The 19,639-nt window shown below is 37.0% G+C and overlaps 3 protein-coding genes across 3 annotated transcripts; 2 read left to right on the forward strand and 1 right to left on the reverse strand.

Annotated features, from left to right (window-relative positions):
* The first annotated feature begins 1,899 nt into the window (after positions 1 to 1,899).
* LOC6650594 lies at positions 1,900 to 10,837 on the forward strand. Its single transcript, XM_002073794.3, has 9 exons — positions 1,900 to 2,821; positions 7,425 to 8,014; positions 8,085 to 8,812; positions 8,896 to 9,115; positions 9,192 to 9,460; positions 9,533 to 9,694; positions 9,768 to 9,963; positions 10,035 to 10,121; positions 10,176 to 10,837. Exons 1-9 carry the CDS (start codon positions 1,915 to 1,917, stop codon positions 10,350 to 10,352), a joined length of 3,336 nt encoding a protein of 1,111 aa, XP_002073830.2. The 5' UTR covers positions 1,900 to 1,914; the 3' UTR covers positions 10,353 to 10,837.
* A 1,987-nt stretch (positions 10,838 to 12,824) lies between these two features.
* Positions 12,825 to 15,075, forward strand: LOC6650595 (myogenesis-regulating glycosidase). The gene is made up of 2 exons (XM_002073795.4): positions 12,825 to 14,646; positions 14,712 to 15,075. Exons 1-2 carry the CDS (start codon positions 12,864 to 12,866, stop codon positions 14,912 to 14,914), a joined length of 1,986 nt encoding a protein of 661 aa, XP_002073831.1. The 5' UTR covers positions 12,825 to 12,863; the 3' UTR covers positions 14,915 to 15,075.
* Positions 15,043 to 19,389, reverse strand: LOC6650596 (trichohyalin). The gene is made up of 5 exons (XM_023180293.2): positions 19,097 to 19,389; positions 18,590 to 19,032; positions 18,456 to 18,527; positions 15,322 to 18,395; positions 15,043 to 15,255 (listed from the first exon to the last, which is right to left on the reverse strand). The coding sequence occupies exons 1-5, from the start codon at positions 19,257 to 19,259 to the stop codon at positions 15,084 to 15,086; spliced, it is 3,924 nt and encodes a 1,307-aa protein (XP_023036061.1). The 5' UTR covers positions 19,260 to 19,389; the 3' UTR covers positions 15,043 to 15,083.
* Between the last annotated feature and the right edge of the window lie 250 nt (positions 19,390 to 19,639).

The raw sequence follows: 19,639 nt of genomic DNA on the forward strand, positions 1-19,639 counted from the left end.
TAATGCTCCAATTACAGATTTTCTTCTTCCTTCCATTTTCACATATTTTCTTTAACACGCATAGAAAAATGTAAAAGAAAAGAAAAAACAAAAAATTCCAACTGCATTGAATACAATTTTTCAATGTAAAAAAATGTAACAAGTAGCAGCAGAAGGTAGAGATAAAGAAGAAGAAAAAGTGGCAGAAGCTAGAAGAAGAGACAATGGAGCTTTCAGCATTCCCACGCCCAAATTATTTTGCACAATATGTTGTACGGCAACAACAACAATTCCAGTAAATTTCAATTCAATTCAAGCAACGACGTGTTTTCCCAACCCCAAAAAAAAGGGAGACCAAGAGGTAGAAAGAGAAGGCACACACAAAAGAAACTCCCAACTGCAACAACAACAACAAAAAGAGCTTTACATTTTACTGCTTTTGGCTTTGTTGAACTTTTTTTCAGAAGAATTTGAGTAGTTACTAAAAAAAAGTGCCAATTTTTTTTTTCCTTTTTCTCTTATTGCTTAACTCTGTCAAAAGGCAGTAATTATTGTTATTATTATTATTACCCCCAGCACCCTCTACCCCTCCCCTTACAAACTGTAAGTCTCTATCAATGTAATGACAAATATGGAGCAGCAACTATGTTTTTTCTCTTCTCTCTTTTGTTGCTACTCACAAGTCAAAAAAAGTTGTCCACTTGGATTCTCCATTGATTTATTGTTGTTTGCAATTCTCTATTCAAAAAAAAGGGGGGAAAAAACAATTTTAATTAGTATTATTACAAAGAAAAACAATTTTGCAGTGAATCGTATAAAAGATGAGATAGAGAAATAGAGTGAGAGTGAGAGAGAAAGGGAAAGATCAGTATTAGCCCCATTTCAACTAGGGCAACTAATTGTTGTTAAGACTAGCAAAAAAAACAGAAATAACCATTGACGATGACTTCCATTCAGAACGTTTTTCAATTGACTTGTCGAATCGCTAAGTCATGGGCGTGGCGGTCATGGATTTGATATGTTTTGTTAGTTTTTTGAATTGTTTTTTTTTTTTACTTTTTATAGTATTGAATAGTAGATTCTAGGATCTAGAAAGTACTTTAATACACGAAATAGTGACACAATGTGGCACTTTGCTTTTATCATTTCAATATTTCAACAATAGTTTTTCGACAAAAAACAAAACTTTGTTTAATATTTATTCTCCACCCCCATTTCATTATTACCTGTGATAATATTTGCTTATTGTCCATTTAGGATAAATTGTAAATAATAAAAAAAATAAATATATGTATATATATTTTTTAATTATATCCACCAACAATGTGTCTAGAATGATTAGGATCTTCAATATGGCAAATCTTCATAGTTCGTATGGGGAACTATATCATATAGTATTCTATTTAGCCCGATTCTTTTACTGTGTTTATCTATATAGAGTTTTTATAAAGACTTTTATTCAAATATAAAACTAATGCGCTATCCAGACCCGCCCTTACTTTTAGCATTTCAAACTAAAATGCTTGAAATTGTGTGAATTACAAATTAAAAATTTAAAACAATGTTTTGGAAATGTTTTCTTAGTGAGATAAAATTGATTTTCAAAGTTAGAAGATAAATCACCCCAGATTTTTTGAATACCACAAAACAATATTATTCAAATAAAGGCTATCAAAATGCGATCTCAAGACACTTATCACATACCAGATGATGTTGTTATATATCAAGATAACTAGAATAACACACCGAATGACCCCATCTTCCCCTAATATAAGATCAATCCAAAGGCAAAGAATATTGCAAAATTTCTAATCTTTTCGCGGTTATAACTTAGAAAAATCAAACGAAATCACATCATTAATTTAAATTCTTTATTAACCACACAGTCATAATAATATAAAGTGAAATTAATGTGAATATGGTGGAGTTACGAATATGGTGACAACAATTAAAATAACCTGCGATGGGGTTTTCATCCAATCCAATTCGTATCTTATGCCTACAACTGGACAACGGAGAACAGGAACAAAATCACCTGAAGAAGAAGAAGAAGGAGCTGCTGCTGCCAATAGATCCTCATTATCATCATCATCGACAACATCATCGAAATCGATTTTAGCGGCTAAGATTTTAAATTCAGAAAGTGATAATTCTCAGACAAGTCAAAATTCTATAACAAAACGCAACAACGGAGTCGGACAGGCTCATCAGCGGAGCCAGGACTTACGTAAACGTTATTACTTTGGTAGCAAGGACATTTATTGGTGCAAACAAAGTTTGAGTTCGGGTCTAACACGTAGTGCCAGTAGTTTGACTCACAAGGAGGCCATTTATGGGGGTTCCACTGTTGCCTCTCCTCACATTATAGCCAAAGCGAGACGTAAACCGTTGCAATTGTGCAGTAGCAGCAGCTTAAGTGCTGCCTATGCTCCACCTAAACGCAAGGAATTCTATTTTTGTGATAAATATGCACCACCAGGAACAGCAACAACAACAACATCATCATCACAAGAAGCAACTAGAACTGGAGCAAACGAAAAACCCAATGGCAAGAGTCTATCACAGTCTCGTTCAAGCACCGCCTCACCATCCCCAGCGCAGCCCATCGATCGAGCATACTTATTGAATTTCTTACGCTCTGCCCAACGTAAATTTCAAGTAGCCAAGCTAAAATCGGAGCCAACTCAAAGTAGTAATAATAATAATAATAATACCAAAGAAAAATCAAATAGAGGAAAATCTCAAAGTCGGAAAATACTCAATCAGCCGACAACGGAGCATCATCATCATTACAACAATAGTGTATCGTTGCCCCCCATAATACGCACTGACGATTGGTTTGGTTAGTATGAGCAGCAACTTGGCTGAAACAAAAGTGTGTTGCAATAATCATATTAAGTTACCCCTAACAAATCCATTCACCTGACATTGAAGCAGTGGATTATGTTATACGGTTTGGCCAACTTATTTGCCCTAAAATGTGTTAAATGCGTAACATTTGAGATATTAACTTAAAAGAAGACTACTTTGGCCCTTGAACTCTTTTATCCTAAGCTCTCTGTCTCCCTCTGGTACAGATTTCTAACTAAAATCGTTTATGAAATGACCTTCAATAATATTTACCTATTTGGAATTTAACTTTTAAATGTTTAAACTATCTGTAAATGGTCAATAGTTTTAAGGATGAATATCCTGGCAAATCTAATTAGTACTATATACATAATACCTACATATATCAATATCCATTTACATTTTGTGCTTCCATGTCTCCCCCATGCTTGCCTGCTCTAAAACTTGGCTTCCTTCTTCCTGTCTGTCTTTGCGGTTTTTTCTTGCTCCTTTGTTTTGTTTTGTTTTGTTGCGGCTCACATGCAATATGCAAATTGCTGGCCAAAACTCTACTACCCAAAAGACCGCCCTGCCAGACTGCTTTGGGCACGCCATCACTCATGAATGCCTTCTCGCCATGGTCTTTTGTCTGTCGTCATTTCATTCCTCTCCATACCATCAACCAAGTGGGTAACTAACTGACTGACTGAGTGACTACTAACTAAGGTTACACTTTCCAACTCGTCGAGACTAAACAATGAGCAGAAAGCAGTAGCTAAAAAGAAGAGCGGAAAAAGAAAACTGTTGACTGACTTTTGTGCAGAAAAAATGATGACTTACCCACCAGTGCATCCTCACTCTCCCTGTCTCTCCCTAAAAACCTCAACTTACAATGGATGAGGAAGCAATACAAAAAGATTCTCACGTACTTCTTACCTCTATGGGTGTTGAACTGTATTTTTCGCTGTCTTCCGTATACAATTCCTTCCTATAATTTCTAATGACGGAGTCACTAACTAGCGGCAAGGGTAGAGATACATATACATATATATATATATACTCCACCTGTTAGACAGGGAATAGGGGAACAAGTCTCACTGGAATCTACATACATATAGCTAAAATTCACTGACTATTCAATATTACCTCATTCCTCCATCAATATATATATATATTCAAGTCATTCGATTGACTTGACTTACTGCGCATTTTACTCCTACACCCACTACAAAAAAAGACGATGCAACGATAAAATCGTAAGCAACGACAAATTGTCAAATGAATCATTCAATTATTTCCTTGAGATTGAACAATGTGTGTGTGTGAGTGAGTGAGTGAGTACTTTCAGTCAATTTATCTTGCTAATATATCCATTTGAAAAGCAGAGATGATTGTTTAGTTAAACATTTTTTACACCCTAAACAATTAGCCAAGAGTTGAGTTACGAATTGTTTTTGTTGTTTATTGCTCAGTTCATTTAAGCCAATTGGTTGGCCAACCAACCAGCCAACAACAACAACAATAACAGCATTCGGATTATGTTATTAATAACATTTTTCTTGCCTTTGGTGCCTAAAGTTTTCACAATTGTTTTGTTTTTCTTTTTCATCATTCTGACTTTTTTTGTGATTTTGTAAGAATTGCGATTACACACAGTTTGTTTTTATTATTTGTTAAGTTTTTGAGTTTTTTCTAGTTGTTTATTGATACTTAAGTATAATTCGTTGCGTGGGCTGACTATCAATCTTTCACACGATAACTAATCGCGGCTATAGGGCCTATAGTGAATTGTTTTACAAAGTCCACTAGTAATGTTTTTTTGTTGACCAATTCTGAAATGTGTCATAAAGACAGCGCCGGCTTAGTTCTATATGATTTTGTTATTTTATTTTCTGCTTGCTCAATGACTCGACTTTGACTTGTCAATATTGAGTTGAGTGAGTAAATGCATTCAAAATGCGCTGAGCTGAGTGTGAAGTTTGTTCCAGGACCGGTTCAAATATTTAGTATTTCAACTGTTTTTATTACAAAATAAACAAAAAGTTGAGAATTTATCACCGCTTGCTTCCGGAGGGTGAAAAAAACTTATAAACTTAGTCACAGACATGCAGAATGAGGCATTTTCCTTCCTTTACAAGTCATAAACTTGTAAATTCTAAAAAAATAATTCCACAGAAACTAAAAATATCATTGCATTTTATAATTTTAAAACATTGCTTTCTTGCAAATAGTTCAGCATCTATGATATGTCTTCTTATCAATACCAAGAAATGTTAAATGATTCATTTCATCATTGTCTAGATAAAAGTAAAAGATTCTATTCACCTGAATGTTTTAGTGCTGACTAAGAAATTGTTAATTAAACTTCTAAATTCGTTATTCTTCACTCAAATTGAGCAACTTCTTCCTCTTTAATGCTCTACAATTGTCCTACTAAAGACTTTTAATAACTTCTTGAGACAATTTGTTCGACCCTGTCTTACTTTAAGAGATTACCGACTGACTCATCATTATATTAAATGACAATAAGGGAACAAAGAATAAGAAGGACAAACAAATTGATCTTCGGACTGTGTCAGAGTCAAGGTCAAATATTATGCACATAATTCTCTTTTATCAGCGATATTTACTTTTCGACAGAAGGGAAAAACAATTGGCCACAAAAACTGATCTATATATATACATAAATATATGTATATTTATATTATGCATATATTTCTGGTATCTATATATAGCGTGACTTAATAGTAATTGGCAAGCAGGAAACCGCTGCCAACCGATGACTATATATAACATGCTAGCAATTTTCATTTTGTTTTATTTTTTTTCCTTTTATTAGATTCACAAAAGTCATGTTTTACCACCTGAAAAAAATAAAAACCAATCTGAACTCCACTCTCATTGTTTTGTTAAATAATTGCAACTAATGCATGACATGACTTTGTACAATGAATTGACTAGACGACCACAACGGATGTGGCTTATAATCAGTCAATTTTTTCTTCTTGCTGTTTGTTTTTGTTTCTCCTTTCCAAAAAAAAAAAAATAAACCTTTCACACTTCAAAATCAGACAAGACTCCCACGATAAATCCGTTTGGCCTGTGTCTGTCTTTGTGTGTGTGTGCGTGTGTGTGTGTGTTATATACTGGCAAGAATGAGAATGAGAAAACAGAAAACGTTTCCGCTAAACCAACACAAAAATTTACATAAAATTAAGACAATAACAAAACAACAACAAACATTGACAATTAAATTTTCAACTCCAACACAAAAGGCAGATGAGTAAGTTCTATACTCACCTTCAGGAGGGTGACCCTAGAATTTTACCAAAAGGAACCTTTACCTCTCCTTGTTTATCTTGTATTTTGCCCTAAGCATAAGTGATAACTCATATTAACTTTAGAGACCAACAGCCAGTTGTATATGGGTAATTTATCAAATATTCGACAGCTTACTATTTCAAAAGTTTTCTATTCCTTTAAGTTAACTATTTGACAAGGGTTCGTCCTTCGAATTTGAAACTCGTTGGTATCTAAATAATACAGACATGCAGGTTTTTTATTGCAAAGTTTATGTACGACCCTCGTTTAAAGATAGCAGGTCACTTTGTCTTATTTGATATTCAATTCAGCCCTCAACTGAATCATCCTCATCGGTGGGGATTATAAAATTCAGTAGCTCTCTGTGACTGGCCTTTTTCTCAAAAAAAAAGTGAACAAAATTGCGCAGTAAAAATTTGCGTTTTAATTATGCCTGTCACATGCAAATGTTATACATTTGGCGAATTTGTATTTGACCGACCCGACCCCGACTTCAACCATCTCCTCCCACAGGTCTCTATGAATCTTTCATGTGGGCGTGAACAGCTCAGAGTCGACTATTGCCTCTAGCTTCTTCTTCAGCTTGACGCTTGGCGCGTGTATTTTGTGAATTGTGTTTAACGCTTATTTGATTAGCATGCCATTTGAGTCGTCATTGTTGGAGGAGGTGGAGGTGGAGGAGGAGAAGGTGTCTTACCCTTTCCCCAAGCCATCTATTGTTGGTTGTGTTGTTGACCAACCAATTAACATTTTGCAACTCAAATAAGGGGAAAACAGATACTTTTTATATAATCTTCACGAGTTATATCTGCAATAATGCCACTTACTTGCCATTTAAATTGGCATAATTATAATTAGAGACCTTATAGATTTATTTACTTGTGATAATATGCTTTACTTTTCTACAATTTAAGCACTATTATTGATAGGAGGATTGTATAATTAATTATGATAACATAATAAGTATTATAGACAAATATTTGATATCACTAATAATAAAACAATTTATGCTCGAGCCTGGCAAAATTATTTAATATTTGAGAGATTATTTGTATATATGCAAGCCTTTGGGAGGTAAAGCTTTTATGATTTTTTGATAAGCAGAAACAAAGATAATAATGATAGCACCAAGAGAGGTATTACCTATGCGAGCAGTTATCTTTATTCTGATTTGTGTATGTATGTGTGTGTGTGTATGAGATAAGATTAGCAAGAAAATGTGCCAATTCTATGTTTGTATATATTATTCTAGTAATATTATTAAACATTTTTTTTACTTTTTCCTATTATTGCAGACGAAGAAGAAGCTGTAGCAAGCAGGCCACAACAACTAAACGAAGAAAGAACAAAACAAACTGTTGAAGACAAAAAGGAGAAAGAAAATCAAGTGAAGGAGGAGGAGGAGAAGAAGGAGGAAAGTGAGAAGGAGAAGCAAAAGCAAATCGATCCACTGATCACAGTTGAGATCAAACAGGGACAACTAAAGTTATTGGAATCGGAAACGCTAAACGCAGAAACGAAACTTAGTGCTATGAATAGTCACGCCACGGCCACACAAAACGGACAAACAACGGTCGTTGGACATCATCGAGGTTTCTCACAGCCATCGGTAACGGTTGCGGCAGCGACTGCAGCAGCCGGTGGTAGCACAGCAGGTGATCCATGGTTTCTGCAGACAACTGGGCATCAAATGCCACCCACAGCACCGCTGAGACATAATAAACGACCTGCGCCACAGCCAAATGTGACGTCGGCGGGTGGTGTCGGTGTTGGTGGAGCAGCCGCCGCAATTCTCTTACATCAGCAACAGTTAAGCCAATCCCAGCCTCATATAGTGCCCCCAAGCATACCGCCACATCACCATCATCATCATACAGGAGTCGGGGTAAGTATTGAATTGCGTTAAATGACAGAATAGAAGGTTATCATTTCACGCTCTCTCTCTTTCTCGACAGCATACATCAGGAGGAACGGCGGCAGCTTTGCATTTGTCATCGCATGCTTTAAATAGTCATAATTTAATCAGCAATCATTCGCCCAAATCCCCCAACCAGATACAGCAGCAGCAGCAGCAGCAGCAGCATACGACGACGTCAAACCTCTCCACCTTTGCCCCTGTAGCAGCATCAGTGGCTGCCCCGCCATTAACATCGGCTACTGCCACGCAACCAGCCTCAGTTACAGCTGCTGCCGTTGCAGCGGTAACCCAACAGCAACAGCAGCAACATCTTCAGCTATTGGCCAATTGTGCTTCCAGTAATAGTAACGCCAATTTAATGTCCTCCTCGATGAATGCAGCCCAATTGCAATCGCTTCATGCCTCTGAACGAGCTCTCCCACCAAAGAGTTTAGCCCTGAGTAGTGGTGGCATCGGCGGTGGCAGCAACATGTTGCTCCATACCGTTGGCAGCAGCAGCAGCAACCCTTCCACATTACAACAACAACAACAGTCCGCATCCGCTGTCGTGGGCAGTAGCAGCGGTGGTGGCGGCGGCACTGCCATGTCCACTTCTCTGCATAGCTTTGATATCAATGGTGGTGGTGTAGCAGCAGCGGCGGGGGCGGCATCTAGCTCTTGGTCAAGTGGTTCCACTACGGCCATGAACTATTCATCCCTCTCGCCCACTGCTGCCTTGGGGCCACAACAGTTGAGAAAATGTGAGGTCAAGCTGAATGCAATGCCGTAAGTAAAAGATCAATTCGACCCACTTGACCCACTTGGAATTAGTTATTTATATCTCATTCATACGTTGTTCATTCTTTTAGTTGGTTCCATGGCAGCATAACACGCGATGAGGCCGAACATTTACTCCAACCACGTGAAGATGGCCTCTTTCTAGTGCGCGAATCGACTAATTTCCCCGGGGACTATACGCTCTGTGTTTGCTTTCAATCGAAGGTCGAGCATTATCGTGTTAAGTATCTGGAAAACAAACTAACCATAGACGATGAGGAATACTTTGAGAATCTGGGACAACTTGTGGCGGTAAGTGAATGATAATTTACCTCTTAAATTCCACATGAAACACTTGAAAATTCACACCATTTATACTTTTATGCAGCACTATGAAGCGGATGCAGATGGTCTTTGCACTCAGCTGGTGAAATGTTTACCGAAATTGGGTAAACAAGAGTTTTGCATCAACTCCAAAGATTTTGTGGACAAGGGCTGGGTCATACCCGAAGAGGACTTGCAGCTAAGAGAAAGCATTGGCAAAGGCGAATTCGGCGATGTCATGCTGGGCATATTACGCAATGAAAAAGTGGCGGTCAAGGTGCTTAAAGATGAGGGAGCAGTGCAAAAGTTTCTAGCCGAGGCATCGGTCATGACGTAAGTAAAATGAAGAACTATGAATGGAAATTGTAATTGTTATCAATATGAACGATTTTCTCTTTTTTATAGGACGCTAGAACATGAGAATCTGGTCAAATTTGTTGGCCTGGTATTCACCAGTAAACATTTGTTTTTGGTTACGGAATATATGAGCAAAGGATCACTGGTTGATTACTTGCGTTCGCGAGGACGGCAGCATATAACCAAAAAGGATCAAATCAATTTTGCCTTGTAAGTTATTGAAGAAGAAATGAATACAGAGAATGTTTTTAACTCGAAATATTCCTCATTTATTTTCATTTAGCGACACTGCCTCGGGCATGGAGTATTTGGAAGCGAAAAAGGTGGTACATCGAGATCTGGCAGCCCGTAATGTTCTGATATCCGAAGACTGTGTGGCCAAGGTATCTGATTTTGGTTTGGCACGCGAAGAATGCTATAATCTTGATGTGGGCAAATTGCCAATTAAATGGACAGCGCCTGAGGCGCTAAAGAATGGCGTAAGTTTGAAATAAACGTAAATAGTATGATATGTAACTAATAATTGACTATATTATTGTTGTTATTGCAGCGTTTCTCAAACAAATCAGACATGTGGAGCTTTGGCATATTGTTATGGGAAATCTACTCTTTTGGTCGTGTACCATATCCCAGAATTGTAAGCTTTAAGACCTTATTATGCGGCATGATCTAATTTTTCTTAATTTTACAGCCATTAGCTGATGTAGTGAAACACGTTGAAGTTGGCTATAAAATGGAAGCACCTGAAGGCTGTCCGCCAGAGATCTATGAAATGATGCGTCAGGCATGGGATCTAAATCCAATAAAGCGACCGACATTTGCGGAACTTAAAGTAAAGCTGCAGTTATTAAATCAAGCAACCGCGTGATGAGATGAGCAAGGCAAGCACATGCAGATGCTTGATTTATATACTTATACCGACGACACACACACAACCAGACTATGACATTAACACTAACACCAACACTGAACGCAACAATTTTTTCGTACCAATTAATTGAAACAGAAAAAAAAAGAAAAAACATTTATTTAAGTATAAGTTTTTTGTTTGTTTGTAAGAGATGAAATGAAACCCAACACAATCAAGCAATGTTAGTGAAGTTGCTCCAGCTCCCCCAATCAACCAGAAAATGATGATAACGAAAGCAACTCTTTAGTGTTATTTACCTATTATTCTTAACTACTATACCTACTATAATAATTAATATAAATACATATATATATATATAAATTGATATAAATTATATTATCGTACATTACATTATGTGTTAACCTGTAGATTTATTATATTATAGTAGCGAGTTGTTCATATTTCAGGCCCAAAAGAGAACATAACTAAAATTGTCCCCAATTGTACACATTTCTCTCTTTTTATATTTATATATGTAGGTATATATTTATATGTATATCCCCTAAATCATTTTATGTTATAGAATACGCATACATATGAGAAGAAAGCAACAACAAAATTTGTTTATAAAAAATATTTCTCCTAAGTTTTAATTGAGAGTTGGTGTTTTCATTTTTTTATAATATTTTTTCTGTTAAACATTTCTGTTTGTAGCACAAAGCGGCAAAAAAACCACAAAAACTTGTCCAACAAGTTATGTTTGATGGTAGAAAGGGGAGTAGAAAGGAGAAAAATTGAAAATTTGTTTAACACAATAATTAGTTAAATTTAGTTACATTTATTTCTATTGTATAATCAAAAAACAAAAAAACGAATCAGAGAAAATTCAAAAAAATTAAAGCGGCATTGTCTGCGTGTCCTTAACAACTGAGAAAAATTCAAAAAGCAAAAAAAAAAAAAAAACACTTGTGAAAATATGCATTACATTAATACATAAAATATACAATTAATTCAACATAATAACAAACAAACAAAAAATGAACTTATATAAAAAAAATTAGCATCTAAAGTGAGTAAATAATAAATATATTATATTAAATATATAAATTATTACGCGCAAAAGCTTTTGCTTATGTTTAAAATTTTATTGAGGAATCTCTTCCGATTTTTAAATTTGTAATTTATTTTATTGTCTTGTCCAAAAATTTATACAAATTAATTTTAAATTAAGTTTCTACGTTTTTCAACCAATTACACAGAAAACTTTGTATATTTATGCAACAAATTTTGCTTTAAATTTATATTTTATTTTATTCTATGTAAACACACACACAAACCAACACACACACATACACGTCCAAATGACATATAATTAATTAATTTTAAAGTTATTATTTTTTTAAAACACAATATTGTCAAAAACAAAAATATACATACAAATTTAAGGCACGACACAGAAACCACTTAACATGGAGATGACTATAAAAACAAGGATTGCAGGCAGCAGCAGAGTGTAAAACTTTTTAATAAAAGTAAAATATACAACTTAATAAAGACATTAGTGTTTTAATTAGCAAGGCATTGATTAGTATGTGTATTTGCTACTTAATAATCAATATCAGTTTTAGTTTAAACAAGTTTTCAATCAGTTTCAGTTCTAATTTGTTGTTTTGTGTTATTTTCTATCTAGTAGCTATAATATTTCACAATCAATTGTTTTATTAAAAAGTCTTAGCCGCTGTACATAAGTTAAACTGAAGCACTTGTTGATGGAATCTTTTGTGGTGATATCGTAACTGATTCACAGTGAGTCAAGAATTTTCGATTGACTTATAAATTGTTTTCTTTTCTTTTCCTAATTGTTGTGCTCAACTCAAGTACTTATTTACAATTACATAGTTGTTGAAGCTTTTGTTAAATCTGAAGAGCCTTTTGATTGTCTTTAACAACACAATGTCATAAAGTGCAGCAACGAAAAAAATCTGCTTACCTTGAATCGAATTATGGACAAATTCACAAGAAACTTTAACAAAAATCAAGCAAATTCAATTCAAATTTAGGAAAAACAACTGCAAAACTTTATTTCCTTGTTGCCATCTAAAATGTATTACGAATCAAATAGAATTATTGAGTAAGACTAAAATATTCCAGTACAGACAGATTATTTTAACCACATACCTTAGTGTAGTACTCAAGTGTTCTACACAATCGGAAAAACAAGCAGTTATATGGCGAAACTCTTCAAAAACATATCAAAACTTGTTGAAAATAGACTGCACCAGGAGCTGACTGACTGACGGACTGAGCAATGTTTATGGAATCACAAGCTTATCAAGTATGTGGTCTTTATCAGGTTATAAGTAGGTAGTTTAGTTCGATATAGTCGTTATTGGATTGGCAATGGTCAAGAGATCTATTTGTGTTTTTGGAAATGCCGGTTTCACTTCGCTTATCGCTGGGTATATAAAGCGAAGACCCATTCCCCTATATCATCATTAGTAATTAAATACTCAACGTAAAAATATCTAAATGAAGGCTACTATTACTTTAGCACTCCTTGTGCTGGCGACGACTTGCTACTGGGAGGTCGTCCAAACTTGTTCAAGCATCGAACAGCGCTATAAATTCACAAATAGTGACATCTATGTGAGATTAAGACGTGGTGCTAAGCTGCAATATGAACTGATGAAGGGCACTTCGAGTCTACAGACTGTGACATTGGATAATTTTGTGACCAGCAGCGATTTGGAATTGACCTCAACGGGCAGTTATAAGTTATCGGATGGCACAAGTAGCATTGAATTTACTCTGGTACAGTCGGGAGTGGTAAGTGGAACTGGCAGCGATATAACACACATTAAAGTGGCTCGCAATGATGTGGCGGCAGGATCACAGCCTCGCGATTGCTTTACGTTGGATCAATCGGAAATTCATTGGTTTAGCGGACCAGAGCAGAAGGCGCATTATTGGCCAGTGGAAAGGCAACAGCATAGCAATTATTCGTATTTGCCCAAGGAGTTGGATAACTTTGGTGTTGGCGAAAGATATTGGCTAAACAGTAATGGAGTCTTTATCTTTGTAGAGTCCAATACGCCTCTCTTTATTGATCAGAATACGGGTGACTATAAGAATAAACTCTGTTTGAGTGCCACTGCCGCTTTGCCCTATGATTCTCGAGTGACTAGCTCCAAGTTTGTTTATCATATTGGTTTGGGCAAAAATGCGAAAGCTGCTCATAAATATGCTGTGAAAACGTTTCTGGGACAACCAACGGGTTATCCTGATGAGCGTATTGTTCAGTATCCCATTTGGTCTACCTGGGCTCTGTATAGTAGGGATATTGATGACGCGGTTGTTCGTGAATTTGCGCAAAATATCGTTGACAATGGATTCGAAAACAGTCAACTGGAGATCGATGATGACTGGGAAATCTGCTACGGAGCCTTAACATTCCGTGAGAGTAAATTTCCAAACATTACAAAGTTGGTTGAAGATGTCAAAGAAATGGGTTTCCGTGTAACTCTCTGGATTCATCCGTTTATCAACAAAGATTGCGTTGACATCTATCAGGAGGCGTTAGAATTGGGCTATTTGGTTCTAGATCATGCGGGCGATCCTTCCACTCAATGGTGGAATAGCGAAACTGCTGCAGCTACTGCTATAGACTTTACCAAACCAGAGGCACAGGAATGGTTCACAAAACGTCTTGTACGTTTGCAGAAGGAACATGGTATTGATAGCTTCAAGTTTGATGCAGGTGAAACCAGTTGGTTACCTCCAGACCCGGTTCTGCAGGCCAGTGAAAGTGATATAATATCGCCATTGCAAGCGGTCGGAGACTATGTTCGTACAGTTGCCTCCTTTGGAGCGATGGTGGAGGTACGCTCGGGACAAGGCACACAAGACTTGCCCATTTTCGTTCGCATTGTGGACAAGGATTCAGAATGGGGCTGGAACAATGGTCTGGTCACGCTGATCACTTCGCTACTGCAAATGAATCTCAACGGTTATCCATTCGTCTTGCCCGATATGATTGGCGGCAATGGCTACGATGATAGCCCACCCAATAAGGAACTGTTCCTACGATGGCTCCAGGCCAATGTATTTATGCCTGCCCTCCAATTCTCCTTTGTACCCTGGACATTCGATGACGAAGCTATAGAGATCACCAAGAACTTTACGGCCTTGCATGCCGAGTATGCACCGTATATTATAAAACAGTTTAAGCGTGCCGTGGAAACGGGAGAGCCAGTTAATGCTCCACTTTGGTGGGTCGCTCCAGAGGACAAAGTCGCACAAGGCATTTATGATGGTAGGTCTATATAGACTTTGTGGTATGTGAAATAGTTTTAAATTTCTTTCTTTGCATTTTTGCAGAATTCCTTTTGGGTGACGATATTATAGCTGCTCCAGTAATAATCGAAGGAGCCACAAAACGTGACATCTATCTACCCGAAGGACAATGGACCGATGGCAATAATGCTGATACAGTTTATACGGGGCCCATTTGGATAATGGACTATTCAGCGCCATTGAATACTTTGCCCTATTTCATTCGTGTGGGTTTTGAAATGGATTAGTGTGAGAATCCATTCCAAAAAGCCATACCAAATATATATTTATATAAACATAGTTTCGAAATCTAAACACACAAAACGATTAAAACGAAAAAAAAGAACAACTAACTAATAATAGGAAAATATCACAGTCAATTTGGTAAAATATATATATATGATTAGAATTATTACTTTAACGTTGGGAACTTTCAGTTAACATTGTTTCTCTACTTGCTAAAGATGCGAACTCATCGGACTCGGTGCTAATCTGGAAGCTTGGTATAGGACGTGAATGACGAAATTGTCCATATTCCCTTTCGAATTCGACAGCATCTTTGGTTAATATTGACTTTAGATTGATCATGCTAAAACAAGAAAATTGAATTTAGATTAAAATTCGAGAAAATCCAATTCAGAACTATCCTACATACCCTAGAGATTCTGAATTATTTTGTCCTTGATTGTAGTCCAGATTTTTCTCAAACATGGACAGTTTAAGGGCGTGCATTTTTTTGGCACTTCGCCGCCATTGCCGCTTAAAACGATCTTTCTCCTTGGCCAAATCTATAATGCGTTTATTCTGTTTGGCCAATTCGTTTAGGACCTGCTTCATATCTTGGCCAACTTCAACGACATTCCTCCTTTGACTTAATTGTTGAATTTCGTGTTCCATGCGGGAGACATGTTCTTCAAGCTGTGCCTTCTCAGCACGAAGACGCGTATTCTCCTCGGTTATTTCCTGATTACGTTTGCGAAAGAAATCAACTTGCTCTTCCATTTCCTGTTTAAGTGTAACCACATGCTTCTCGAGTTCCATGAATTTACTCTCATAGTTTGGATCACTTTGGGATTGAGGTTCGCCTTGAAGTTCTTCCAATTGCAATTGATCAATCTTAAATTGCAATTGTTTTTCGAATAGAGCCATTTGTTGCTTTTTCCAAATGTCTATGTCAACAGTGTCGGAACTATCACAAACTACCAAACCAGAAGATTTCTTCTTAATAATTTTCTTTGGCTGATCACCTCTGAATGATTCTTGATCTGTGCGAGAGTTTTTCCTGCTTAATTTCTTTTTATTAGGACTATCCGTTAGACTCTCTGAGATCTCTATGCTATTATTTTGATCTTCGATTTCTATTTCTGATTTTCTTACAATTTTCTTTCGCACAATTCGTTTTGTTGCTTTGTTTTCAAACAATTCCGTTTCGTCCACCTCAGCAGAAGTTGATAGGAAATTGGTCAAAGTGCTTTGGGAACCAATTACTTTTAGAATATTATGTTCTTCAGAGCTTTCATGGGAGCAAGACCGATTTTGATCCTGTTCTTCGTCCAATATGGCTTGCCTACTTTTGGTTCTTTTTACTCTGTCGGAAGCTAAAGAATCCTCCGTATTACATTCATTGCCATTTGTTGGTCTCACTTTAGTTCGTTTAATGCGTTTCTTTTCAATCAATTCATTGGTTTTATATATTTGTTCTATATAATTTTCATTTTCCTTTATGATCTTCTCTTGATGTCTGTTGACTTCCACCCAGCGAGCACTTAAAGCCATTTCCGATTGCGGAGCCCTAGGCATACGTCTCATTTCTTTGGCTGTTTGAGGAACTTTGCAGTGATCTTCATTGGCTAAAGGTTGTGGTTTTAGTTTACGTTTGCTTTCCTTTGAGCCAACACTAAGGTGCACAGATTCATCGAGATTCGGATCACTAGTATCTATAGGTAAATGACTTTGTTCCTCATCTTTTTTACTTTTTAATTCACTAATCACTTCTCTTTTGAAAAAGTCCATACTACTTTCCGTTCTTTTTCCATATTCGTCTTCTCGACCATGTCTCCGTGTACATCTTGAGGGAATATAGGCAAATGAATTTTCCGATTCAGCTGTTGGTTCTTCTTCATCTCTCTCGGTTATTTTATTGGATTTTTGGCACATGGTTTCCTGACGTTTTCGCATTCTTTCTTTTCTAGCTAAAATCGATTCCATTTGAGGTAATTCTTGCAGATCTGCGGCATTAATCTCTTCCAGTTTCCTTGCATTCCTTAACACTTCACTCTGACTTGTCATAAGATTAGGTTTTGGCTTTAGCTTAACCTTTTTTATTTGCTCATGCATATCCACTTCATTTTCGAGTTCATTAAATGTTTCGAAGTTTTCAGTTATCGGTTGAATATTCTTCAATTTATTCGACTTTCCTCTCATTTGGAAATCATCTTGAAGCGATTCTTTAGGGGCATTTCGTCTAAGTAACTCAGAATTGATTTTCTGAACCTTATTGGATTCTTTGGACATTTCTTTTTCGTTTTTGAGATCTGCCTTTGCGGAATGTAATTGACATTTATCAGATTTTACTTTCTTGACTGGATTAATTGTTTTACTTTTCTGTTCTTTAATCATTTCCTTATTCAACTCCGATTTATCTTCTGACATGGTCGTTTTTTGTCGTTCCAGTTTTGCATTAGATTCTCCAGATTTTAATGCCGTCTTTTCTTTCCGGGACTCACCGGAATCCTTATTGAAATCCTTGTTGTTGTAAAGAGCCATAACATCTTCCTCAGAAGCGCTTGTTATGAGTTCACTATATTCCTCACCGACTGGCATCAGTGGCTGTCGTACCACCATCGAAGAGAACTTCTTTACCAGACAAAGATCCTCTTCGCTTTCCTGGCTATCCGCTTTAACTTTAAGTCGAGTGAACTTTTTACGCCTTCCCTGGATTGGTCGGAAATCCTTTGGTGGTTCTTCACCATTGTTATTGGCATCTAAGGGCAAGTATACATCATCATTTTCATCATTTTCGGAAGCAGATAGTTCAGCTCCCACATTTAGACTGGCAGCGGATGAATCATCTTGATGCTGCCACGATTTTGTTTCGGGTTTCTGATCTTGATGTTCCTGTGGCAATTCTCTTATCACACTACTGGCCGATGAAATGGATGGCTGCAGATCATCCTCATACTGTCCCTGTTGGCTCTGACGCGAACAAATCGACTTGATATCCACACTAAAAGTGTACTCTATTAATGGTTTCAATTCGCGGGCACTGTCCGCCCGACCAAGACGATTAAAGGTGAAGGAACCATTGTGGACATACTTCCTGTTGGTGTCGAAATAACTATCCACTGGCATAAGTTTACCAAAATCCATGCGGTAATTGGCCACAGCTGTCCCATTGATATACATATTGATGGGCAAATAGAAAATGCGTTGGAAATAAAGGCGCATACTGCGCAACGATGACTTGAATCTCAATCCCAAAACATCGTTAAGGACATATGAGTCCTTTTCATTTAATTTCAGCTCAATGTTGGTCACATTGCCTACAAAATCAAAGACCAACAGAATAGTGCCAACATTTTTGCCATGATTCAATGATTTAACCAATTTGCAGATGTTTTTTAATTGTTTCAATTGCAGGACCACCTCAATAATGTCACAATCAATTAAGGGATCATTGCCCACTTGAAGCAGACCCAATTGTACCAAGGATTGTACGTACACATTGGCCTATAAAGAGAAGTTCATAAATTATTTAAGGTCGGAGATGGTTTCATTTTGAATACTTGCTTGTGAGTGCAGCATATTAGCCGTAATCGAATGACCTGGCGATTGCAATGGAGAACTGGCCGGACTCTTGGTCTAGAATTATAAATTAAATGAAAACTTTCTTACGATGAATATTATTTCCAACTGCCACTTACATCAAACTGCATAAGATGTTCGAAATCTTTGGTATGCAACAAGGATTTCTTAACAATGGCCAACATTAGAAGCACTTCCGGTTTATGGGAACGAAATTCATTTGAAATGCATATCAGTTTATGCCAAAACATTTTCAACAGCAATGCCGTTTGATTGCCCATAGAACTGATCACGGGCAATCCCCTCACCGGTAGCACCAGTGTGCCAATGGTTTTTCGTTCCGGTTGACTGCCACAGGAGTAGAAGGTAACCTTAACTGGTCTATGGTCCGTTTTAATGCGTTTAATGCCCGCCATATCGCATTCCCAAATGCAATTGCTATTGAAGACAATAGTTTCCGATGTGGCCGAGGGTTGTCCCTCAATCTCAAAGTCCACCGTATTGAGTGCAGCATTCATAACAATTTGTTCGTTTTCGACATCGCGTCCACAGAAATTGATGGCTTTTTTGAAAGAGATAGAATTGTGATGAAATGATATACATATTTCATTTACGAAATGGCTTACCCTCGACAACGTGAAGAACCACACAATAAATCTGATCTTCATCCTTATCCTTATAGACGTCGCCGCGTCTACTGCCACCGCCGCCGCCGCCGACGCTGTTCTCACTTGCAGCCAAGGAACGTGAGCCTGAGACCGAGGATGGCGGCTTATAACGTTTGACCATCGCCAATGAAACACCAATTTATGCTAATTGGTAACATTCAACACAAAGCAGGAACTCAAATTTGAATCGCTGCTTTTTCAAAACGTAATTAGAACCTTAATTTATATATTAGATTTGTGTTAAGTTTTGATTTTGTTTTGTATGCTGCTTCGGTTGATTAGAAAGGCGACACTAGGCCAACATGAAATTCAGTCAGAAAGTAGGCTTTGTGTTGCTTGGTTACCCTTGGCAACGACCCAAACAACAAAAAATATCGATAACATTCACCAAAGCAATGTTTCAAAAGATGTAAGCTTTGTAATTTACGAAATATACTTAAATATTTTATGCCGTCCTTGGCAAATTAGTTCTTTGAGTGGCCGAGTCATCAAGGCAACTGA

This window comes from Drosophila willistoni, chromosome 3R, assembly GCF_018902025.1.
Source record: "Drosophila willistoni isolate 14030-0811.24 chromosome 3R, UCI_dwil_1.1, whole genome shotgun sequence".
In the NCBI taxonomy this organism is placed as follows: domain Eukaryota; kingdom Metazoa; phylum Arthropoda; class Insecta; order Diptera; family Drosophilidae; genus Drosophila; species Drosophila willistoni.